The sequence below is a fragment of the Cryptotermes secundus genome, unplaced genomic scaffold, assembly GCF_002891405.2.
Source record: "Cryptotermes secundus unplaced genomic scaffold, Csec_1.0 scaffold639, whole genome shotgun sequence".
Taxonomy (NCBI): Eukaryota; Metazoa; Arthropoda; class Insecta; order Blattodea; family Kalotermitidae; genus Cryptotermes; species Cryptotermes secundus.
This window is the reverse complement of record NW_019743157.1, coordinates 46,524-73,320: the sequence shown is the minus strand read 5'-3', so window position 1 is coordinate 73,320 and position 26,797 is coordinate 46,524. Positions and strand designations below refer to the sequence as shown.

At 43.5% G+C, this 26,797-nt stretch overlaps 1 protein-coding gene across 1 annotated transcript in view; it reads left to right on the top strand.

The window, feature by feature from the left end:
- Nucleotides 1-26,797, top strand: part of LOC111873927 (protein Shroom) — a gene marked incomplete in the record, with an annotated part of 420,460 nt that overhangs the window by 387,419 nt on the left and 6,244 nt on the right. The window contains 3 exon segments of the mRNA XM_033755279.1: nucleotides 23,875-24,011; nucleotides 25,308-25,889; nucleotides 26,378-26,594. Coding sequence (XP_033611170.1) covers nucleotides 23,875-24,011; nucleotides 25,308-25,889; nucleotides 26,378-26,594 — 936 coding nt within the window.

The following is a 26,797-nucleotide window of genomic DNA, read 5'->3' as shown; positions in this document are numbered from 1 at the left end:
TGGGGGGGGGTGGGGCTCTTTGCTCTCTATTTTGTCGCAAATTCATGTTTTAACGCCAATTACAGACCTGCTTTTCACGTTCTCAGAAAAGAAAGAATCAGTTCACTGCTGTCGGAGGTAATTAAATACAAAGTGAAATTGACAGTAATAGAACAGATATTCCTTCAGTAGTTCTGTGATTAATTGCTCAAGTTCTTGTGTCCTAAAATATTTACTGCAAAAGTAGTGACACGGAAACAGCTTTGTCATCAGAGACTGAATCCTATTGACCTAAATGCGAATTCAATCAATCGTTTTAAATTGTTTTTATATCGTAATTTTTGGCGAACATCATTCAGTCATTTGATCTTACAGAATCACCTGAAATATGGCTCCTTTTCGGTTTTATTTTGCATAAAGTTGATATGGTTTCTATTCGTATATTGGCTACTTCCTGGACAGAGTTCGTATCAATACGAAAGTACGTGTTTGAGATGGAACGTTCCTTATAACGATATAAACGTGAAGAAGTGAAACATAGGCATGTATAGGAAAATCGCCTTTGAAACATGGAACACTAGGACTCCAGTTTTCTTTAATTTATATACGAAGAAGACTTACACAGCGTTATTTCTTCATGATTAAACTAACTCTCTTATGTCCTTCAGAAGCTGATAGTCTGTCAGATAATGAAACAGATTCCCCACTTTTATAACCCCGAAGTTCATTACCATATTCACTAAGAACAAACTCCGTGGTCTGTAGTCCGCAAGCGAACTATACCGACCGATCGACCGCCGCTTATCGGCGAAGTTAGTACCGACTTTTGCCAATAGAGGGTGTCTTGTGGATTCAAACGGCTTTCTCGATTTTCTAGACCTGATAATATTCACTAGAGCCCGCCATTTGGATTTCATCCTGAGCCAGATGAATCTAATTCACAATACTGTTCCTTCATAGCCCATTTTAATGCTACTCATCTATGATTAGGTCTTGCACTAAAATTTGGAATGCATATATCGCTTCCCCATGCGTGCTACTTGTCCCTGCCCTTCTAATCCTGCATGATTTGTTCACTTAAGTAATAGTGAAAGATGTAAATTATAATGTTACTTGTGTAATTTTCAATATTTCTCTCTCAGAAGATTAAATATCCTCTCATATCAGTATGTTTTATTCCCTTCGGATGAGGGGCCGGCAGACAGAGCAGTATTAAAAAGCGTAAAATCTTCGACTTATGCATGTTTTCATATTTATGAAATATTCTGAACAGAATTCGTTGAACATTTCCGGATTATAATCCACCTTTTAAAAATTTATTTCGTTCCTGAATATACGTGTAATAACTACACAGTTTTGAAGGATTTGTCGTCTACTTCTATACATTAATTTCATTGTGCATACACGTTTCTCTGTCTTCAGTTACCTATTGCACGTTGACATTTCCACTGCGAAAGTTTAGCTGTGTACTCTTGTGGCAGCTGAATGATTACGCAAATCTCCTACACAACTGACATCAGGTTTCCCTTCTAACGTAATAATTTCCACATATTTATAGAATGACAGTGCCAAGGAATGCAGCACAGACGACATGTCCCAAGGAAGTATATGCAAAATCCAAGATTTATTATTTTTCTTGGCTCGTTCAAAGAATAGTCGAAAGTTTATGTAATGCTGCACCAGCGCGCCATGTGGCGGGATAACGAAATTCGAAGTGGTTTTGAATATTGAGGTATTGCTCTCCGAGCATGCGAAACAATGAAATAACGAAGCTACTTCTCGTACTGGCGACCTGCCAGAATTTTAACGGTTGCATTTTTGTCGCGACAGGTTTTAGTAACAACACAGCACAGCCTTGCGTAAGAAATGCTTCTGAATTTTAAGTAGGCTTCCTGCCGTTGAACGCCCACACAGACCATCACCAGTGAAGCATTCGGCACTGGTAGACATACTCGTACAGCTGTTGTCGGTAAGTGCAGTTCGGTTTCTTTCGTCGGAAAGTAAAGCTCTTATGGACCCTGCTAGCCTGTGAAATGGGGATTTGTTTCCTCCTTCCATCCCCTCAGCATCGTTAAAATCGGCCTCACCACTGTCTCCTCCCTCCAGCTAGTGCTGAGGCCAAGAAAATGTGGATCTGTACATCCACTCCCCCATACACTTTCATGGCGTAGTGCTTAATTAATTAAGCACAGGGACAACTTTACGTTTCTTACCACTGTCCCATCATTCTTTCTGTGTCATCTCCACATTCGACTCAAGCCTGTTCCGACTTCATAACCATCTTCTGAATGATCTCAATAACTAGTATAACCCCGTAGAACAAACCCCTTTAATACTCTTTGAGTTAGGAGAGAAATTCCTCACATTTCATTGAATCTGATGGTTCATTACCTTGATCATAACAGTCCGTTGTGGACCCTGTTCTGAGCCAGATGGATCCAGTTTGCAACCCACCATATTTTTAAGACCAATTTTAATATCATCTTCCTGTTTGTGGCGTAGACCTTTCAAGTGGGCGCTTATATTTACGTTATCTTATCAGAAGTCTGTATATTTCTCCTCACTTCTGCCTTCTACATGCCCCAACCGTTTCATTTTCCTTGATTTGATCATCCTAATCGTGTTTCCATGAAGGCATCAATTCCTCTCATTTTATATATCGCGTTTGTTTCTAAACATGTACGAGATGTGGGACTCTGTCCAATGTGTTCAATTGGATTAACTATTTTCTGCGTAACTATGAATTTTTATTTTCACTTCATATACAAGGGAGAGTCAGTAAATAGATCACGTGGATATAATACTTAAAATATGTGATATTCGCACATGAAAAAAAAAATCATTTATTTCTAGACATATCCTCCACCAACATTGATACACTTGTAAGATTTGAGTTTTTCACGACGGTGACTATGAAGAAAGCAGTCTTCTGGGATGTGGCACCGTGTAGATGTGGTGTTAACCGACGTTTCGGATGAACGTATCGCCTCCACGGTGCCACATCCCAGGAGACTGGTTTCTTCATTGATACACTTGTCCCATCGCTTTACCTGTCCCATCGCTTTACCAGTGCGTGGAGACCCGCACCATAAAGTCTTTTGACAATCATCTCAGCCAATTCCGCTCCTCCATTTCAACATCTTCGTCATCAGAGAAACGTTTGCCACCAAGGCGGTTTTATAGCGGACCAAGCAGACGCGACAGACACTCCCCACCACAAACAGGACACATTTGTTTATGAATATCCTTTGCATTGAGGCTTTTTGCCTGTGAATGTATTAAATAAGCACTTGCGGACAAGGCACAAGGTGCGGTCCTCTATCTTTGGGGTTTGTCGTGGATCTGACGGGTCTTCGTCATAGAACAAGTTCTGAAATGTTGCACAGGGCCTAACGAGGGAGCCGGTATAGCGACTGGCTGCGGGTTGGACGACGTAGGGGCTGGAGTTCTTAGTCCCGGTAGGGTGAAGAATTTTCTTGTCTCCACGTCGTCTAGGCTGGCTGTGGGGCCCACCCAGCTCCTATCCAGTGGGTACTGGGAGGGGGGGGGCTGTTTCCCCGGAGGTTAAGAGGCCGGGGCTTGAAGCTCAAACTAGTGCCGAAGTCAAGGAAATATGGATCCATACTCCCATCCCACCGTACGCCTTCATGGCGTAGTGCTTAATTAGTTAAGCACAAGGAGAAGTTTACCTTTTACCTTTATACAGGCCCTTGGACGTGAACATATTTGGGACGACATGAGCCACGGAAAATGCATACAGGATTTAGGAAGTGACGAAGAAATAGGCTGGCAGGACGTGGACTGGATTCATCAGGCTCTCAGGATAAGGACCATTGGCGGGCTTTTGTGTATATTATATTGAATCCTCGGGCATCATAAAATGATGGAAATTTGTTGAGTAGCTCATCAACTCTTAACTTCCAGAGGTCTCAGGTACATGGAGTAAGGTAAAGTTGTCCCTGTCCTTAATTTGTTACGCGATATGCCATAAAGACATGGGGGAGTGGAGATATAGCTCCAGTTTTCTTGACGTCGGCACTAGATGGAGGTGGGTGCTCAGCTTCACGCCCCAGCAGCTCTACCCCCGTGGAAGGAGCCCCTGGTACCCATTGGATAGGATGCTGGGTGGTCCCCAGAGTCGACATGGAGTTAGTTGGGAAATTGTGGAATTTCAAGATAGTTCACACAACTACTAGTATCAGAACCAGTGAAATTGAACTTTGGTTCTCGGATAAACGTTTTGTAGCCAAGCAAAAGCTATGACATAGTTCACTGTGAGGAGTATATAGCACGGTTACTCGTGTTCAGCTTGATGCAGTGTGGAGGCATGTGGAAACGTTTCTGCAAATGACAGGACGGCTCAAGCGTTACTATGACCTAAAGATGGCGCGATGAGAACGCGAAAAAGAGACTTCGTAAAGGAGTGGAACCGAGCGACCAGTTCTTATTTTCATCTCAGTATGATGTGGTGATGTCATTTGTTGATCTTTTCATGCGTTTGAATACATCTTGTCCAGATTGATGTATTTGAGAACGTAAGATTCGAATTGCAGACAGTATACTCCACCGAAACGTCCGCGGAATATATCACTCTTCATAGTTACTACTGTCAGGATCGCAAATACAACTTGTTTTTATTTGTTCATGGTTGAATTGTAGGACTTAAAAATAAGCAGTCTTAGATCAGTTTTACGTGTTGTCCCAGAATTTTCTTTGAAAGACCGAAGAAAACCACGAAAACTAGGAAAAAATCAAGAAATTCAGTGAGAAACTAATGGCCCACTTCCTTTTGATACTGCACGGATGACATAGAAAACGACGCGTCTAAGAATTCTTCTGTTGCAAGTTTAATCATTGTCGCGGTAATGTTTTTTATCGAACCGTTGCCTAGGAATGAGAGGTGGATACATATATAGACCACAAAGACTGATGGGAGGGATTTATGAAGTAAGCACAGGTGCCATGATATACGAACATGCCAAGTTTCATAAAGATTGGTCCAGGCATTAAGTTGGTAGGCCAACTGCATGAGGCCGAAGTGCGATGGTGCATCTGAACCATGGATGCTGTCCAAGAGATGAGGCTAGTTCGGTTTAGGATCAGCAATCATGTCAGTAGGTGAGCGACAGAGAGAGTTGCCTGGGATTAAAATGCGGTAACTTTCTTCGACTATCGCCTCGTTTTACTGCTAGTGTACACGTGTAGTATGACCAGTGGTATAGTCAGTTTAAGAAACTGGCGTCACTCTGAATTCATCTTCTGTGTATCATTTGCTTAATGTATTCTATCGCCTGTATCATAGTACATTCCGAACTGAGGTGCCATTCATTTGAATAAAAGAAAAAGGGGTTTAGTCCCCATCTCCTCCCCGAGGTAGAAGATGACTCAGAATGCGATTTAGCAACATAAAAAAATTAATTGCAGATCACAGTGGCCTCGCGGTTGAAGGCATGAAGCGTCTTCGCCCGCTCGAACACTGGGATCGTGGGTTCGAATCCCACTACGCATGGATGTCTGTATGCTTTCATTCTGTTTTTGTGTTGTTCTGTGTGTAGGTAGCGGCCTTACGACGGGCTGATCCCCCGTACAAGGACTCGTACCGACTGTGTATGGCTTAAGAAACTGAAAAAGCGTCCAGGTACACAAGGGCTGTAGAGCCATATATAGATAGGCAGATAAAAAAGTAGTTAACAGTGCGTTAAAGTGTATATCTCTGTTTTAGTTTTGTCTTTTTTAATTAAAGTAAATACGACATTTTTGTTGTCTGCCAATTTATTTTTTTCGGCGGCCTCAGGAAAATGCTTTGCAGCCTCCAGGGGAACCGCGGTTCCCACTTTAGGAAACGCTGCTATGTTAGTTGCTAGTCCAATTTAATAGCACGAGTTTCTTCGTGGTTTCGCCTGTTCTTTATATGAGTGTGAGACTCTGTGCTCACGTTAAGGGAGGAACATAGACTGAGGGTGTTGGAGAACAGGTTGCTGAGGAGAACATTTGTAGATAAAGTGACAGGAGGTTGAAGAAAACTGCATAATGAGGACCTTCGTAATTTGTACTCCTTGCGAAATATTATTTTGACCAAATAATTGGCGATAGAGTTGGCATGTAGCACGCATGTGAGCGAAAGAGGGTTGTGTACAAAGATTTGGTTGGAAAACTTGAGGCAAAGAGACCACGTAGAAGGCCTAGGCTTAAACAGTAAGATAATTTTAAACTGAATATTAGAGAAATAACATGGGAGGGTGTGGACTGGTTTCATCTGATTCAGAGATTGGCGAGATATTGTGAATACTGTAATGAAACTTTCGGGTTCCATTCTGGGAATTTTATTGACTAGCTGAGTAACTATTAGCTTCTCATAAGGGCTCTGTTCAGTGGAGTTAGTGACAGATGAGAGTCTTGCAGAAATAATTACGTATTTCTTTTAACATAGAGACTGTATGACTGGGCGTCCGTTTTGTGCAGCAAGAATTTTCTTTTAGCCAGTGCATCAGGGGCCCCCTCCCCTTTCCAGTGGGAAATTTTAGCACTTTTTGTAGAGGTAGAGCGACGGGGCCCTGCATCTGAGCACTTCGCTCCATGTAGTCCCGAGTACGTGGAGATATACCTCCATTGTGACATTAGATTCATGTTGTGGTGCTTAATTAATATAGGAGCTACTTTAGTGCACGGCAGTCGTTTACAGATTACCTGATGTACGGTTTTGTGGGGGACAAGGTCTTTGGATTGCTCTTGAGAGGTTCGGCAAGAAGTATCAGGGCATTGGTTGTAGCTGCATTGTGAGAGGAAGGGAGGATGAGGCATTGTAACTATGCCCCAAACTCATACACACCTTATAGTTCTTATTTCAATTACTGGACTCGAACAAATTCAGTGCGCATTGTGTAGAGAACGGCCAGATGTAAAGAGCTTGACTGTAGTTTGTTCGATGAAGGAACTGAAAGTTCACGGTTAACAGCGTCTGCGCAGTGGGACTGTGTTACGAAACGGAAAGGCCGTCATGAGCGCCCCAGTGACAAGTAGTTGAACCAGAAGCCACGGAACACACTAAAGCATTCGCAAATAAGAGCATATCGTGACTTTAGTTTGACTTAGTTTGTTTAGCGGTTCTTTAACAACTTCAGAAATTATATGTTGTTGACGAGAAAGGTTGACAGATTTGAATAGGATGTGGGAACAAGCGGTCATGATCTACTTTGAGCTTCTGTCCTTGCATTGTTTGGAAAGACTGAGTAAAATATGCACGAAAAGCCAGGATAATAGATATTTTGGTCGATATTCGAACTACAGAACCTTTCTTAGTCGACGTACCGGTTTGTCTTAGAGGGAAACTTCACATAAATCAGAAACATGGGCCCTCTGTTAAGTATTGATTTCACTTGGAGTGACTGAGGAAACCTACAAAATCTCCCCTCCACGTGATACGACTTCCTAGACCATGATCCTTTCATTTATGTTCTTCCACAGTTTTTATTAAACAAACTCCGTGGCTTTAGTCCGCAAGTGAACTATACCGACAGAGCAACGGCCGCTTGTCGGCGAAGTTAATTATGAGTCATAATTACGTCCTTAACTAAAGGAATTTCACGTGAGCGTAGATGAAAAGCATTTTTTCATATGGGGTGAAGCAAGAAAAACGTGCTTTTTTTTATTTAAATGAACCGCTGGCCACATTTCGTCGAGGCTCATGTAAATAAGATCTAAAAGTTCGTAACGACGGTACATTAATATGATAATTGTTTCTTGGCATCCATCATCCAGTTTTTATTAATACGTCATTTCGGAGACTTGACTCTGTCTTCATCCTAAAGTAAGTTCCGACTTTAGAAATACTGGGGATCCTTGACTGGACTCAGGCAAGCAAAGGGACTCATACAAGGACCCTCTGCTAAAAGAGCGAAGGAGCTGTTGAAGTTAAACAGGAACCAGCTACGGTGGGTGGTGGGACTACTTACAGGACACTGTCACCTTAGAGGACACCTCTTCAAACTGGGACTAAGTAATAGTCCCACTTGTGAGAGGTGTCAAGAAGAAAATGAAACAGACCCACATATCCTGTGTGAACGTGAGGCCTTAGCTTATTTAAGATTACGTCACTTGGGTCAGTACTTTATGGAACCCAGTGACTATTTCGACGCCCCCACGTACAAAATCCTACGCTTCATTCGAGGCGCGGGATTGTTGAGGGGATAATCAGAAGGGGAAGCACAGTAGATCAGTGTAGGTCGCGGTGCAAGGGCCGAGAAGGCCCACCCCTTATTCATTCATTCAAGTCCCGATTTTGGGGACGAAAGCCCGGAGATAGTCCATTTTCCGAAACGTCGTTTTTATAAAAAGAGAACCTGGACAGTGGATGATTTCCAGAAAAATAGTCTAAACTGAAATAAGTTGTGTAGACCATATCCAAGCTGTGTATATAAAAACATTCATTTGGTTCAGCAGATAGCTCCACCCCTCTTGACTTCGGAACTAGCTGAATGTGAGCAGTCACTTTGATGCCATGACCGCTTTACGCCTTGTACCCTGGGCGGTCCCCAGGGCTGGTCTGTTGCCCCTGCCTGGAATCGAACCCCGGCCGTCTGTAGCCCGTCACTGTACCGATTGAACTATCTGGGCTCTTTAAATTTATTCGTTATGCCGAAAAAAGTTTTTTATATTTTGAATTTTAAAAACTTATTTCTAAAAACAATTCAGCCATATTTTTGTTGTCGGAATCTGTACTGTGTAGGACATACATTTTCTTGAGAACATTGTGAGCATTGTGGGACCAGTAATGGAAGAACTTCTGGCGAATCATTTCAAACAATGAAAAATGGAATCTTCTGGCATGTGGCACCGTGTGGATCTTACGTGAACCGACGTTTTGAGGAACGTATCGCATCCTCCGAAACGTCGGTTCACACAAGATCTACACGGTGCCACATCCCAGAAGACGGCATTTTTCATAATCGCCGTGAGAACCTCAAATCTTACATTTCAAACAGTGTTTCCTGACGTAAGAGAGACCTTGTAATGCACACATGTAGTCCGGGTGCGAATGGTTTGAAGGTGACCATATTATTTACCAGGGAATCGGTGCTAGTACACCGGGTTTGCCAGTAAGACGAGAATGTTAACCTGATGGATACGGAGGTGTATTCTATCCATTTAAAAGGTTAAGCTATCCCTGTAACGGACCGTGGAGGCCCATAAGGTTGTGAGACGGCCAGGTTCCCAACATTTTCTAGACAATCGGCTCACAGATGTCAGTCTTACGCGCCGGTCGCCCTTTACCATCCACACCCCCCCGGAAGATTCCTGGTACTCATTTCTGTTAGAAGCTGAGTCGACCCCAGGACAATAGTGCAGCTGGAAAGTTTAGGTCAGTTGAAAAAATCCAGTGACCTCCAATTATGCTACCTCGTGCCTAAGTTGGCGCTGTGCTTAACTAATTAAGCACTATACAATGAAGATTTGTGGAGGGATGGATGTGTGCACCCACTTATGACATGGGCACTAGTTGGAGGTGAGTGGTCAGCTTCACGCCTCGGCCGCTTTACCACCGGCTAAAGATCCCACGGTACCCATTGGATAGGAGGCTGGTTGGGCTCCAGAGCCGGTCTGGAGGATGTGGAGAAGGGAAAATTCTTGACCCTACCGGAAGGTTGAACCAAGATTACGTTATTTATATGTTTATACTGTACTTAATGGCGCCCTTAGTTGCTATGGCGGGCTAATAAATTGGAATGGCAGGGTGATTAGTTAATGAATTGGAAAGGCTATGGAAGGAAGCGGTGAAAGCCTAATTTGGTATGCGATCCCGAAATTCGCCTGGGCCGACTGAAGAAATCCACTTTAAGCCTCTCAGAATAACCAATATCCAAGGCGAGATTCGAACTCTGGGATCTCCTGGTTAAGAGGGCGAGTGACCTGTCTGACAGGTTCGGTATGATCGCATTATTGGGTGATGTGCACGAACAAAGGTGGCGTAGTTCTACTGAACTCGGTCTGTCGTAACAAAATACGAAAGAAGGTATCCTTGCATCTTCAGGATCCAGAAGAATATTGTCGCGTGTAGAACTTTGTCTTCCCGAGGCGATAATAGCAACATTATTACGCTACGCGGACCGTGGAAGAACGTGAAAACACCCCGACCCGGAAGAGCCACAGTGCTGCTGGCCTTCAGAGTCCTTGTTCTTCTTCCCTGTTTAGAAACATTTCATAATTTCGCTAACGAAGGAAGCAGTTAGCGGAGCCGCGAGAAGACGCGCTTCTTGTATTCATTACATCCTGAAGCTCATAGTTTTCATGCCATGGGTAAAGTTAAGCTATCCCTGTAACAGGCCGTGGAGACCCATATGCTTGTGAGACGTCGAGGCTCCCACAGTTTCTCTAGACAATCGGCTCACAGATGGCGGTAAAGTTGTTAGCCTTACGCGCCGGCCGACCTTTGCCCTCAGGAAGATTCCTGGTTTTGATTTTTCTTAGAGGCTGAGTAGNGGGGTCGGAATATGAGTCCCCGATAGGGTCAAGATTTTCCTCACAGCGTCGTCCAGACCGGTGTGATCGAGGGGTCGGAATATGAGTCCCCGATAGGGTCAAGATTTTCCTCACAGCGTCGTCCAGACCGGTGTGATCGAGGGGTCGGAATATGAGTCCCCGATAGGGTCAAGATTTTCCTCACAGCGTCGTCCAGACCGGTTCTGGGGCCCACCCAGCCTCCTATCCAATGGATACCAGAGGCTATTTCCCCAGCTGTAAAGCGGCCGGAGCGTAAAACTGACAACTCCTAGTGACGAGATCAAGAATACGTTGATCTATACATCCACTCCCCTATACGCCTTCATGGCGTAGTGCTTAATTAGTTAACCACAGGGACAACTTTACCTATAAGTCCGGCTCCGGTCTAAAAAACCGAGATTAACGGCCGTGGGGATTCGTTGCGCTGACCACGCGACACCCTCTATCCGCTGAAGTTGGCCCTAACTTCGCTGTCAAGCGGCGGTCGCTCGGTCGGTATAGTTCGCTTGCGGACTAAAGCCACCATATTTTTTGATCTGCGCCACGAAGACGTATGGGAGAGTGGAGGTATATATCCACCATTCTTAACTTCGGTATCAGATGCAGGTGAGTGGTCAACTAGATGTCTCGCCGCTTTACCCCCGGCGAAATCTCCTTCCTGAACTCATTGGATAAAAAATTTACCTCTGCGGGAAATCGAAACCCGGCCGTTCAGCCCGTAGCCTGTTGCTGTACCGACTGAGCTATCCCGGCTCTTAATTTTTACCAACACATAATGAAATTTGACCAAGAGTTCCCATACCAAATTTTATCAAAACCCGTTGAGTAATCTGTAACCTCAAATATGCGAACAGGTAGGCCTTACATGTGTTTAGTGTGTTTTGTATAAATAACGCACAGTAAATACAATGCCTGTTCTTATGTGTGCTTCAAGGTCACGGTATGACTGTTTAGATCAGATCTGATTGTCGTGTTTCATGTCTCTTGGATTTTACTTATCTACCTCTAGATCCTGTATGTGACATTTTCTTGGCAATGACAAAGATCGCTGTACAAACAAGGAAATAAATTTTATTTTTTGTTGTAAGCAAAACACATTTATATCACTGAGCGATTGAAATTGTCATTTCATAACTCAAGATCAACACGTGTGTATCTGGCGTCCACCTTTGACCTGCACGTAAACCGGTTTGACATCTTACCACTGTTTTAACGGCTTCTGGTATTTGCTAGTTGAGGTTATGTTCCGAGCACCCTTGAGGATATTTGCATTACATAAGATAACTTTCCACGTTATCCATAAGGTACAGAAGTTCGTTGTTGGTCGAAATTCACCAGTAGCCACACTACATGATCAGATATCTTTCGCCTCTACAGTATTCTGTATATTACAATAAATATATGTATTGTGATGTGTCGAGAGTTCCTGGGTACAGGTGCAGAGGTTCGGGTTAGATTCCCAGCACTACCAGATTTTCTGTATCTGGAACGGGGCCCACTCAGCCTCGTGAGGATAATTGTGGAGCTGTTTCAAGGAAATAGCGGCTTCGGTCTAGAAAACCGAAATTAACGGCCGTTGGGATTCGTTGCTGACCGTGCGACACCCTCTATCCGCTAAAGTTGGCACTACTCGGACAAGCGGCGGTCGCTCGGTCGGTATTTTGCTTGCGGACTACTTTGTTTTCTTATTGTGATGTGTAACATTTGCAAGTACATCTTTTCTGTCGATACATAGCCATTTTGTACATTTCCACCAGTCATACGCTCTCCGAACGCAGTAAAATTGGCCTTTTGCTGCTTACGGCTCTGAATTATTTACCGAAAATCGCCTTATTATGTCGAACTATTGGAAATCCTATGTCAGTTTCCCACGGACTCCCATGTTATATGTTGAGATACGTTCTAGGACCTTGGAGGCTATAACGTAATTATGTAAGGCCATTACTGTAAAGATGAAGGCACCACGATTCTCCGAAACGTTAGTAATGATCTGCCAGACTATACAGCGTCACATCCGGTAAGCTCTCGCGGGCCGTATTTACCCATCCCTGCTTTAGGCAGTTGGTAGAATTCCTTAGGGATTGGTCCATCATACGATCCACTGCGTAAAGGTAGAAAAGGGTGAAGTTATCTGTGGGCTTCATTAATGAAGTGCCATGAAGATGTATGGGGAAGTGGAGATACAATTCCATCATTCTTAACATCGAATGTGGATGAAGATGAGTGGTCAGTTTTACACACACTCGGGGAAAGAGCCCCCGGTATACATTGTGTAAGAGGCTGGGTGGGCCACGGAGCCTGTTTTGGACGCTATGGAGAAGAGGACGGTCTCTTGGCTGTACCGGAAATAGACCGCCGACTCCTCGGTCGTCCAACCCGCAGCCTAATCGCTATACCGACTGAGCTGTACAGGCTCACAGGTCCATTATGTGAACGAAAGGAAGATGTGGGAATGTATTTATGCACCAATTGGGGCTCGAACCTCGATTCTAGTGTTCCAGCAGTCGAAGACAGTAGCGCGATCACTGTAACTGCCTAAGAAGCTAGTTAAATTATTGTTAGAATGACAGTTAAAATTAAGTTAGGTTTGGACACGTATTACGTATATGGCAGATGGGGGAACTGCATACAAAATTTTAGCCGAAAAATCTGAAGGAACGGTGACACTTGGGAGGTATAGACATACATTGGAGAGCAGTACTATTAAAATGGTCCTGGACTATGCTACAAGTCGGAAGGTCGCGGGTTCGATTACCGGTGAGGTCATCAGATTTCTCTATATTGACTAACCCTTTCAGCCACACTGTGGTCCTGGGGCTAAAGGGTGGCCGGCGCGCAAGGCTGACAACTTCACCGCCATCTGTGAACCAATTGTCTAGAAAATGTGGGAGCCTCGACGTCTCTCAACCTTATGGGCCTCCACGGCCTCATATGGGGATAGCTTTACCTTTTGTCCGTAGTGGGATGATTCTGGATTCATCTGGCTTAGAATAGAATCCATTTGAAGATACTTGCGAAAATGTAAATGTAACTTTGGGGCCTTTAACTATCAGGGAACATATCTGAGAACACGGGCAGCTATCAGCTTTGGAAAAAGGGCCCAGTTCCAACTAAATACTGTGTTCTTGTTTTCGAAAGTTTTGTTGGAGGGATTGTATCTGCAGTAACATCTATCCAGCTTGGTTATAAAATTACGAAATCATAAAGAGTACATATAATGTTTTTACTCGCATTAATGTCATACGTCTTGAGAGCTGCCGTTAGGAAGTTGTAGGTCGCCTGGCGGGCAGGCAACAAGAAATGGAGGAGGACTTGCTATGCCGTGGTTCGCGAAGTGTAAACGGCTTGACAACAGCGACCCAGGGTGCCTGCAAGTTACGCAAGAGACATCACTGGTTTCAAGTGGGAATTGTTGCTTTGGCGTCGTACCAAATGACGACCAACCATTTCCGCATGTACAGGATCCTGCGCGAAAGTGTGAAAGATTCGAGTGGCGTGGTATAACAGCGTGAGAAGACGTTTCTTATGTCACAGCGTGGCTTAGGGAAAATGACTGTGTACACAGACAAATGTTTTCCAGACCTTTCTTCGTTGTTTTAATGATCTGTGAGTCTAGATTTGAGGTTTTCACGGCGGTGACTATGAAGAATGCCGTCTTCTGGGATGTGGCGCCATGTATTGTATAAACCGACGTTTCGGAGGAACGTATTGCCTCCATCTTCAGGGTAGAAGAAAAAAGAAAAAAATCCGCTGCATCCAACTTTGATGGTTCCTCGCTTGAGGATTTTTCTTTTTTCTTCTACCCTGAAGATGTAGGCTATACGTTCCTCCGAAACGTCGGTTTATACAATATATAGCGCCACATCTCAGAATACGGCATTCTTCATACGTCTATGAGTGTGTCTGCCAAATCACTAAAGGATTAAGCTGACTGACCTATATCATCTCTGGTTATTGGCAGTTCCCTTGGAAGTGCAAACTTATCGTTTGCAATAGCCTTACGTTATTAGATAAAGTTATGTTGCTCTGTTGTTTAACAACGATAAAACAGTTAATTTTACCTGTCATCCCTGATTTTTGTAGTGTTGAGATGAAAATTGAGGTATTAAGTGAAACAAAAGAATTCACGGAGAACTTGTCCGAAAACCTGTCATATTCGAAACAGATGTACTAAGATCTCCACAGTTTTCTAAACTAGGTCAATTTGCCGGCAGGTATTTAGTGTATTTAAAATCTAAGCACGATGTTTCTCACGTTTGTTCTTATAACTAAGTAACTCCATGGAGCTGAGTTCTTTCTGGGAAGCCGCCAATTATGCAACTACTCAAGAATTTCACAACATTTTATGGAACCAGAAGGTTCTTCACCGTGTTTACAAGAGCCCTCCACTGGTTCCTGTCCTCATCCAAATCAATCCAGTCTATACCATTCTATCCTAAGAACCAGTTTAATATTATTCTCACCTACGTCTAGTCCTTCCGGCTTCCCAACCAATATCCTATATATCTTCTTCCCACGCGTGCTATATGACCTGCCCACTTCATCCTCATTGACTTGATCGTTCTAATTATACTTGGCGAAGGGAAGTTATGAAGTTCCTCATTATGCAGTTTTCTCCCGTCTCCTGTCAGATCATCTCTCTTACGTCGAAACATTCTCCTCAGCGCCCTGTTCTCAAACACCCTTATTCTGTGTTGTTCCCTAAATGTCAGAAACCATTTCACGCCGATACAAAACCACAGGCAAAACTATAGTAATTATTGCGTTTTTAGACAGCAGACCCATAGCTCAGTATGAATCGAGGATCGTGCGAAAGGATTTTGGTTCCACTCAGAGCTTGGGTTTCGTATAGAAAAGTACGGACATATTTCTTATAAAATGAGTCCATTATTTACAATAAAAAAGAAAAACTGATTTTATAGCCGTCTCATATGTTAGCGAATACGTGTGTGACAGTCTTGTGATGTAATCTTTCAGATTAGTCATAAAGCCAACATCTGGTTTCTATCTCGCAGATGTGGTAAACCTATCCAATTTCGTAACTGCACAAGACATTTAAATTCGCCATGAAATTGCGCGTAGCACAGTTTTTAACGGTTTCCATAAATGGCTCCATGGAATTATTAGCACGACACTTTAACGAATAAGTTGACATAATGGTAACGCTCTTGATTTCTGTTCGGGAGGTACTTGTTTTAGAGTTTTAATGGTTTTGTTCAGTCCCCCCAAGAAAAATCCAGGGATACGAGTAGTGTCTGGTGTAGTACAGGACCTCCAACGGATACTTATTCATATTGACACAATTTAACTTTGTGTTTTGTTCAACATGGCCGACGTATGAAATCCTGAGATGGAGCAGGCGCTAGCCATGTTGAACATGGAGTTTGTATGACGATTGGACGATTGAGTTTCTAGAACAATAAAAATCCCTCCGTTGCTTTAGTCCGCAAGCGAACTATACCGACTGAGCGACCGCAGTTTGTCGGCGAAGTTAGTGCCAACTGTAGCGGATAGAGGGTGTCACGTGGTCAGCGCAACGAATCCCCGCTGCCATTAATCTCGGTTTTCTAGACCGGAGCCGCTATTTCCTTGAAAGAGCCCCTCAGTTATCCTCACGAGGCCGAGTGGACCCCGTTCCAGACCCACCACTTCTCAGAAAAAATCTGGTAGCGCCGGGAATCGAACCCGGACTCTGGATTTGTAGCCAGGAACTCTGACCACTAGACCACAGAGGCGGTCTAGAAGTATCTTTTATAAAAAAAAAGTTAATATTTTTTTTTATTTCTGTTTTGATGGTATTTGGAAATTCTCGTTATGATAACCGGGATAGCCCTGTCAGTATAACGACAGGCTACGGGCTGAAGGGCCCGGGGTTCAATTACTGATAGGGGTAGGATATTTTTCTCTACTCCAGAACATCCAGACTTGTTCTGGGGCTCACCCAGCCTCATATCCACTGAGTAACGGAGACTTTTTCCCGTAGGGGTGAAGCGGCCGAGGCGTGAAGTTAACCACTCACATGCATCGAATGCCGAGGTCAAAAATGCGTGGAGCTATGCCTCCACTCATAGGGTTTCATTGCATGTAGCATATTTAAGTACAATGGCGTCAGTACCTTTATGACATGTTATATAGATGTGTATGAGAAATGAAAACAATTCTGACACAAACCCTGTAGTAATCTGCTCGGACCCTAAATGCAATTTGCAAATGGCGATTGTTTCTAGTATTTGCTAGAGAGTGTTTCGAGTGTTTCACCGGGCCGGAAACCTACAAGCATCCCAGTGCTTTGGGGTGTGCTATGTAACGAATGTGGACCTCCGCGAAACCAGAAACCCAGCGTCTCTGATGTTATTTTTCTGGAGCAGAAAGAAATGTCTCTAAGAAGAAAGGCACGAGCTGATGAAGCAGATTAACAGAAGGTCTAAACGTCGTGTTGAAACACAGATCAAGAGTGAGATACTCGTATGTTCTACATGGTGGAAGCATAGCAAGATGCTAACGATACAGCGCGTTTTATGCGTATTCCGCTACAGTCTTGTTATTTTTTGGAGGCCGCTCCGATTTCTCTGCGCAGAAAACTTGGCCGAGTCCACTCTTACAAATTTAAGGAGTGGAGAGTTTAATGAAAATAAAGACCACCTCTGTGGTCTAGTGGTCAGAATTCCTGGCTACAGATCCAGAGGTCCCGGGTTCGATTTCCGGTGCTGCCAGATTTTATGAGAAGTAGTGGATCTGGAACGGGTTCCACTCAGCCTCTTGAGGATAATTGAGGAGCTCCTTGAATAAAAAAGTACCGGCTTCGGTCTAGAAAACCGAAATTAACGGCCGTGGTAATCCGTTGCGCTGACCACGCGACACTCTCTATCCGCTAAATTTGGCACTCATTTCGCCGACAAGCGGCGGTCGCTCTGTCGGTATAGTTCGCTTGCGGGCTAAAAGCCACGGAGTTTTTAGTGAAAATAAGAAATCATCAGTTTACATTTTATCTCTTAATATAAATAAACTTGAACGTTCGAATTTACGTTGGAAGGATGAACATATTCGAATGAAGGAAGACATTCAGAGATCAAGAATTTGATACAGCTGATGTTGATCATCCTTGGCAGTCATCTCCAACTAGTGCAGAGGTCAAGCGAACTGGGATCAATACAACCAGTGCTTAATCAGTTAAGCACAGGGAAAGCTTTACCTTTTACTTCCTCCTTGGCGCCACGGTTCTCAAAGAACATATAACCCCTTTACCATAGACGCCCAATCTTCTCTATTATTTGCTTTTAGCAACATCTCTTCACACTGAGTACTCGTAAATCATTCTCTACAACTTCTGTCTAAATAAACTAAAAGGCAAGACTATGCTCGGTCATACAAAATAGGTAATGGTAATTGATAAGCCTAGTGCTGTAACAGTGGTCGCGGGGTCAGGGCCTAACCCGTGAACTGTCTTTGCCCGCTCGAACACTGGAGTCGTGGTTTCGCATCTTACTCAAGGCATGGATTTCTGTGTTCGTGTAGGTAGCGGCCTTATGACGGGTTAATCCCCCGTCCAAGGAGTCCTACCGAATGTGTATAGGATTAAGAAACTGAGAAGCGGTCAAGTCCCAACTAAGGCCCGTAGAGCCATAGAGATAGTGACATAACAGAAGAAACCGGATGTGCTAATGTTACGATAACTGCGGTTCATGTTTCCCAATCCAACATACAGACAGGGTGTCCCAGGAGGAATGTGGCAGACTTCGGGAGGGTGTTCCTTATGTTAAAGTATGCCGATATAACCCAAAACACCTGTGTCCAAAGTTGAACGGTTACGGAGATAATGGCCCGAGAAAAGTGTGGCCTTCTGGCGGGTCCACGCACTGTACCTGTCAGCTGGCTACTCTTATCTGTGTTTGTCCTTGAGTGTGGTGATGACGGCTCACACTAGCCGCATACCACAATGCGCAGTCAGCAATGTTACGTCAGTGCTTGCCATTCATGTGTCATGTATAGTGCTTGGAACCCTAACGACAACTATGACATGGCGGGCGAGTTTTTTTTTGTAGTTCAATTTAATGGTTCCATGTCACTCACAGGTTAGTTTGATGTTACGTACATTATTAACATTACAGAAACCACATATTCCTGCCAGTTTTAATATGTATTTGGTAATCAACAAGCGTGTAACACCTGTCAAAGTTTCACACATCTCTGGCCATTATCTCCGCAACCGTTCAACTTTGAACATAGGTGTTTTGGGTCATATCGGCATATTTTAACATAAGGAACACCCTCCCGAAGTCTGGCACATTCCTCCTGGGAGGGACACTGTATATAGGCCTGTATGCTATGCTAGTATCCGCTATCAGTGTCCGAGCGCCCACCTAGTCGGCTCTCTTCCGTGGTACATCTCAGAGGCCAAAGTAGAGTAGCAGGACTGTATTACATCTGCTTTCATGATATTCAGTGTTTGTTGTTTGTTCAAGTCGGATGCTTGATTCAGCTTGATTCTCGTGGTGTCGCCACCTGCACGCGTGTAACCTAGTTCAGGAGCACTTGAGAGCACGAGAATACACACATGAAAAGGGAGGCTAGAGAAAGTATATATTGCTCCACTCTTCCACATGTCTCGAGTTGATAGAATGAGACATGACGTAGATAAAACTTATCTCACCTAATCTACGTTTTGCTAGCTGTAAGGAGAGGCGTTTTATGATGTGGGCAGTTTGTGTTCAATGCGGTCATGGAGCCAGTTATACCATCGTTAAGTGGTCCGTAAGTAATGCTCATACGTAGAATGTACATGTTTAGCGCTGTCTGAGGCTCGTAGGCTGTTGTAGCGCTCGAACAATGAGATTATGAGTTCGAATCTCGCTCGAGGCATGAATATTGTGACGCGTTACCTTACGTCGATCACCGCGACAACCGCTGCAATCGGAACGGACACTTCCACGATAACGAATACGTGGAAATTGGGGAGTTCCCGCAGCGACAGATCGTAGCAACGAATTGTCGTTGAGTAACAACGGATGAGATTTACACTTGTGACTGGGGTACGCGGTAGAGTAGTCGGTTGAGACACTATTGCTACAAGCCGGAAGGTTGCGGGTTCGAGTCCCGATACGGTGGATTTTTTTTTTTTCAATTTACTTAATCCTTCCAGCCGCACTATGGCCCTGGGGTCTACTCAGCCTCTTAACAGAAATGAGTACCGGGAATCTTCCTGGGGTGTAAAGGGCGGCCGGCGCGTGAGGTTGACAACCTTAACGCTATCTGTGAGCCGATTGTCTAGAAGAAGGGTATCCAAACTACGGCCCGCGGGACAAATGCGGCCCGCGATGTTATTTTATCCGGGCCGCGAAAGAATTGTGCAGAAATGTGCCAATTGAACTAATTTTTCCAATGAGTACTGGTAAATGTGATTCCGAGCTTAGTGACCTGTCATATTATACTGCAGTTCGATGGCTTAGCTGTGGAAAGGTTCTTTCGCGCTTCTTTCAGCTCAGGAATGAAATTGATATATTTCTTACCGAGAGAAACCATCACGAAACACTTTTATCAGATACCGAGTGGCTTTGGAAATTAGCATTTTTTGCTGATCTGGTGAACCATATGAACCATTTGAATTTAAAGTTGCAGGGTGAAAATAACTTAGTCTGTGATTTATTTGAACTTATCAAGGCATTCAGAGCAAAGTTGATACTTCTAGAAAGCCAAGTGAAAAATTGTAACTTTGTTCATATGCTATACTGTGCAGAGTTGCATAAAAAGGGTGAAGCAGAATTTCCTTCCTCGTTTGCAAATTTAATCATTTCAGATTTGAAAGAACAATTTCGGAAGCGATTTGCTGATTTGGATGCCAGTGCTCAGGAAATTAGAGTGTTTCAGAATCCGTTTGACTGTGATGCTGCAGATGTCCCAAGTCAAATTCAAATGGAAATTATTGAACTTCAGGAAAGTTATCATATTAAAGACAAATACAAGGAAGGAAATTTGATCGAATTTTATAAATTTCTGAACTCTTAGAAATTTCCAAATTTAAAGAAATTTGCATGTAAATTTATCTCCATTTTTGGGACGATATATCTGTGTGAACAAACTTTTTCCCAGATGAAGTACATCAAGTCGAAATACATGGCAAATTTATCCGATGAAAATATAAAGTCGCTACTTGTGATTAGCGTTTCAAAATTTGAACCTCAATTTAATCAGATTTTAAGAATGCAAAAAGAGTTCCATCATTCACATTAATTGTTTTATTATAATTTGTGATGAAAATATGAGCATTTGCTGCTACTGTCTGTTGTCATTAATATACGATAATTTATTCTCGCTTACTTTGTATTTAGTTTATGAAATTCTGTGCTTTCAATAAAACTCATATACCTAGAGTTATTAATTTCTCATTTTATCCTGCCCGTTGAAAGTTCTGAATTACCTAATGTGGCCCGCGTTTCGAAAAGTTTGGAGACCCCTGGTCTAGAAGATGTGGTACCCTCAACCTCTCTCAACCCTACGGGCCTCCACTGCCTGTTACAGGGATAACTTTATCTTACATTTACATTTGTGACTACAAATAACTCCAAAGATCACTGTAACTACAGCACATATAAAGTGTTCTCAATCTTCGCTAGCCGTTGCGTGGTAACAGGTTCCAACAGCGGACGCTCCCCTTTGTCTCGGTTCCCGAACTGTACCCGACCGCAGCTACCAGCTTCTTACTTCCCACAACTGTAAATCTCTGACGAATGGACTAGTCTGTCGTTTACAGTTTCTGCTGGTCCTCACCAGCGTAGTCATTCTCGTTTCCCGAGTCCCGCGGACCTCATGACCATGTTTGAGTGTCTCAGGTTCGAGACACCCACAGCCTGGAGGGCTAGGTCCCCGTAACTGTATCCCCCAGGAACAGGATGTCCAAGTTATACCCCCAGGCACTGAGTTCCCTTTCCATTGCCCTCACGGCTCGCGGGGTTACGGTGAATATTCAAACCCGCCTCGACAGGGGTTCAACCACAGTTGAACTGCCAGTCCTCGTTATATAGCGCCGACACGGATCTCACAGAAAACTTCTATTTCATTTTATTGCATGTTATCTTGTTGCCACGGAAACGTGTTCACAAAGATGTTACCTAGCAACGGATGTTGTATTGTCTTATGTAAGTAAACCCTTTCTGATGAGCTGATCCCGTCTTGCAGATGCCTGCCAGTTGTCTTATACAAGAGATGCACATAGAATATCGATATTTTATTCCATGACCCGCAGTATTTATAATTATCTAATTGCCGTGGCAGGCGCGAGGCAGGGTTAGCAGCCAATATTCGGTAACGGATTCGAAGAAACCGGAAACTTTATTGGAATTCCATAATATAGAGACCTTAGCCGCCCTGGATTTTTATTCGGGAAGTATTCGATTCGAATTTGGCTCAAGGTACCGTTCATTTTTTTTTACCGAAGCTTGTCATGGATTTTCCCAGTTCCTCCAATAAAGTAACGGGATAATACCTCGGTTGGGCTACAACCACTTCCTTCCACGCTTTTTCCAATTCATCAAACACCCCACCATTCGTGGCTGTATAATGTAGTTGTTTTAATGCTCGTGGGGTGGGACTAAGTCCTTTGTCCTGCGGCCACTTCTGGCCTATTGTAGCAGCCCAAGATGATAGGTGAGGGTGATTGTGGAGCAGTTGGTGGAATGAAGATTGGCAGGGGAAACCGAAGTACTCGGAGAAAACCTGCCCCAGCGCCACTTTGTCCACCACAAATCCCACTTGAGCTATGCCGCGGGCAGTATAATGTAGATACTGACAGAGTCATGAAATCCCATCCTTCTCCCTTAAGAGAAATTTTACGGAACGAGTAAATTCAAGTTCTAATGCTTCTCAAATTATTTGGGGAATACATGGTTCGAATCCGAGATTAATGGCCGTGGGGATTCGTTGCGCTGACCACGTGACACCCTCTATCCGCTAAAGTTGGCACTAACTGACAAGCGGCGGTCGCTCGGTCGGTATATAACGACCGCTTGCGGACTACAGGCCAAGGATTTTGTTTTCATGGTTTGAATCTCGGCCATGACGCCTTCTATCCTGACTGAGGTTTTAAGTCCGCATCCATGCAGATGTCTGAGTAATATCTCAAATAGTCCATTACCGCTTCCTTTCATGTTCTTTCCAATTTACTGGACATCTGCCATTCGGCACTATATAGCCCCAATTGCTAACAGTGTCGTTAGATAGGCCATAAAACAGAAACGGAATCTTCTGGGGTATGACGCCGTGTTACCCGTTGAAACTCGATCAACTTTTCCGAGGAAGAAGCCACCTCCTTCGTGCTGGTTTCTTGCTTAGCGTCTTCTGCAACCCTGAAGATATAGGCGACATATTCCTCCGAAATGTCGGTTGACATTGAACAGACTGCACGGTGTTATATCCAAGAAGACAGAACTCTTTAAATAAAATCTGCTAGCCCCTTACTGTTCATGTAAAAGCTAAAGCTATCCCTGTAACAGGCCGTGGAGGCCCATAGGGTTGTGAGACGTCGAGGATGCCACGTTTTCTAGACAGTCGGCTCACAGATGGCGGTGAGGTTGTCAGCTTTGCGCGGCGTCCGCCCTTTATCCTCAGGAAGATTCCTGGTGCTCATTTCTGTTAGAAGCTGAGTCGACGCCAGGGCCATAGTGCGGATGGAAGAATTAGGTGAATTGAAAAATTCATTGACCTCATCGGGAATTGAACCCGCGACCTTCAGGCTTGTAGCATAGTGCCTCAGCCAACTACTGTACCGCGTGCCCCGACTGTTCGTGTCATGGGACTTAATTCAGCTGTGGATCGTCTAGTAGCAAGACACATAGAGTTGATAATGGTTCCCTTCTAACAGCCAGAATTCAGTACTGATTTACTTCAGGCGTGAGGAGAGGTAAAAGGTAAAGCTGTCCATATGCTTAATTAGTCGATGATGACGTATGACTAGTGAAGTTATAACTCCATTTTTCTTGATGTCAGCACTAGATGGAGGTGACTAGTCAGCTTCGCGCCCCCGTCTCTTTACCTCCGGAGAAAGAACCTACGGTAGCAATTGGAAATGAGGCTGGGTGGCCCTTAAAAGAGTCTGTCTGGACTCTGTGGAGAAGAGAAAAAAAAATCTTTCACTTCCGGGAATCGAATCCGGGCCGTCCAGCTAGACGCTATACCCACTGAACTATCCGGGCTTTTGCCTTCAAGCGTACTGCTTTAATTATAGACGATCTTAAAATGACTTGGAGAACGCGTCATCAATAAACTTGGTTCTGTGTTTAAATTTGGAACACACAAAACCTGATGTGTGTACAGTTTTTTGCCACTTGTCCGCCGTGCTGGAGCGAATTGTGTTTCTGCAGCGCTGGGTACGGCCCTTTCAACTCTAACGATGTGCTTCTCTTGTAGGACCACTTCCAAGGCGTCCTACCTCGCGTGTCATCGTGAACGAGACAGGGGATTGCCTAACTTCGAGGGGAGCTACAAGAGAACCATGTCGCCTTCCGGCCAGGAGGCCACCAACACCACGCAAAGGCTTTCCACAGGTAACATCTCATTCAGACGTTAAATTATTGTGCAAACCCAAATTGATTCCTAGGATATTAAAGAAATAGAGCGTGAGAGTGTGAACTTTTATTCGGTTGGCTCAATGTATGAACATAGGGTTCTGTAAAAGGCGGAGAATTACTCGGCCAGTTGAACGAGTATTAGCTTATGAGATTCAACGTTCTGACAGTTATGATTATGAAGATCACACGTGTAGTTTGGTAGTTTGTTATCGATATTACCTGAAATGCCTGTAATTATCTACCAGAGGACAGCACCGTGTCTCTGAAGTAGCAGTTTTCTTTCTTAATATTAAGCTCTCAAAAGGGTCTGTGTTCCATACAGTTTGTTACATTTATAAATGTTGCTTGATGACTGGAACACTATTTTATTATAGTCTTTGGCCTTGAAAATAATCAGTGTTTTTTTTTTGTGGACATCCTTTCAGTTTGCTCTTTCGCTTTGTTGACAGACACTGATAACAGATTTTAAAAATGTGAATGTACAGATGTTATGGTTGAAGCTTAAAGGAACCCCTGTCATTACAAACTTAGTTCTTACAGTATTTGTAATACTGCAATAAGGTTTTTCTGTTGTTTTCCTGATGTTGAGTGGCCTGTGTTGTCATTGCTCAGTGATCCTTGTCAGTTCACACATTTTAACTGTACAAGTGCCAGATGTCAAAAATTTATGTCTTTACAAAAATTGTTATATGCGACAGCATGTGACATATGTTGGTATTTTATCTGAAGTACATAGTTCAGAAACATGTTTTCCCTACATTTGAAAACCTTATGAAGTTTACATAGTGTATGTGGTAGCATGGTTGATTTGAGGTATTGCGTTGCAATCCGGAAGGTCATGGGTTTCTATTTGCGATTAGGTCATTGANGTTTTTTTTTTTTCATTTTCCCTAACCCTCCCAGCCACACTATGGCCCTCTGGTCAACCCAGCCTCTAACAGAAATGAGTACCAGGAATGTTCCTGGAGGTAAATGGCGGCTGGTGCGTAAGGCTGACAACCTTACTGCCATCTGTGAGCCAACTGTCTAAAAGATGTGGGAGCCTCAACCTCTCACAACCGTATGGGCCTTCACCGCCTGATACAGGGATAACTTTACCTTTTTTACCTATAAGGGAGTGTAGATATATATTATTTTCCTACGAAAGACAAGCAGTTCCAAATGCAGACCTAGCATTATAGGAATTAAAGTCGACATTTCTAGTGTTAAATTTATGTCAGTATACAGAAATTTTGTGGAGGAGAATTTGTATTCTTGTACTGTATGTTGCAGAATGTGATAGAGTGCCCAGTGCAGGCAACATCGCTGTATCAGCTGAAGAAGAGCAACAGCGATCCTCTAGTCATCATATTCAGGCTGTGCGCAGTGATAGATTTGTTGTTTTAACTTCTGTGTTGGACTGTAACTCGAATAAGGAATCCAGTGCAAGGACTAGTGATGAAGTGCAGTTAGTAAAAGAGGAAACCCAGTGCAAAGTTACACTGTCTCCCTCTCTTGAAGAACACAGGAAGGTGACTTTGAATGTGGAGATAGAAACACAATGTGACATGCTTGAGGCAGAGACCACCTTGACACTAGACCCCTGTTCACCGCCACAGTCACCCCCTGCTGTGCAGCAAAGGATAGGTTCTCAAGTGATGGAATCCCTCCAGCTAGTGCAGCGTTCAGAAGTTATTCTGCGTGTGAACGCCGCAACGAGTGATGCAGCTTCTCAGACTGAATCGGAGAGAGAAACGGAAGTAGTGATATCACCCTCAGTTCGACGGAAACTTCAAGAAGAAATCGAGTGTGAAAGACTTTCCCTAGATCTTGCTAGCCATCTTCCACCTTCTGATAAACTTCAGGGACTCTTAGGTATTTATTGATTTATATATTTTATCATAGGAATATAAGTATCATTAACCTTAACATTACATGAAGGTGAGAGGCCAGCTTCATGCCACACTTTTCTTTGAAATCTGCCATTTTCTGATGAATCACAAATCACAGAGGGTATAACACATATTGTCACTTCACAAGACGTTGCTTCTGGGTAACTCAGACTGCAGCTTTGAAAGGTATGGGAAGTGCCTTGACCTCTACCTAGCAATGGAGTTTTGACATAATTTGTAGTAGTGACATATTGCAACTATTCTGGAAAATTTTCATCACACTCTGTATCATTCATCAAATGCTAGAGTTTACATTTCAAAACTATAAGTGTTAATGATCCCAGAAGATATATTACTCAAAGATGGAGCTTTTACATCTTGTCTGATATAACACAATATATTTTAATGTCTTTGTAACTCAAGATTAATTTTATATATGTGAATTAACATGGTTGTTTGACTTCCTTTCAGTGCCAGCACCCGAATACAAGAAACCAACAGATTATGTGAGTGGTTTGTTCAGACTGGATGTAACACAAAGACCTAGAGTAACGGCATCAAACACTGCAATGTCACAGACAACAACAGTATCAACAACAAAGTTAAAATCCACCACAACTACCAGTACAGCTAGCAGTGATGTTCCAGCACAGACACTCGATGGACAGGCCAGTAACGAAGAAATCAGGTTAGTAATCTTGTTGTTCTAATATAGCTGACCCACAGGTGGACGTAAGTGTCCTCATCCTCAGTCAGTAATTGTTTGTTGGGTGACAGACATGAGATTAACGCGAGTGGAATGTTGCTGTTGAAGTTGGTAGCTATTTTATATTCAAGAAATTCCCTACAGATTACAGTCTTTGGGATTTTTGTGCCCTGTAGTTTGATGGA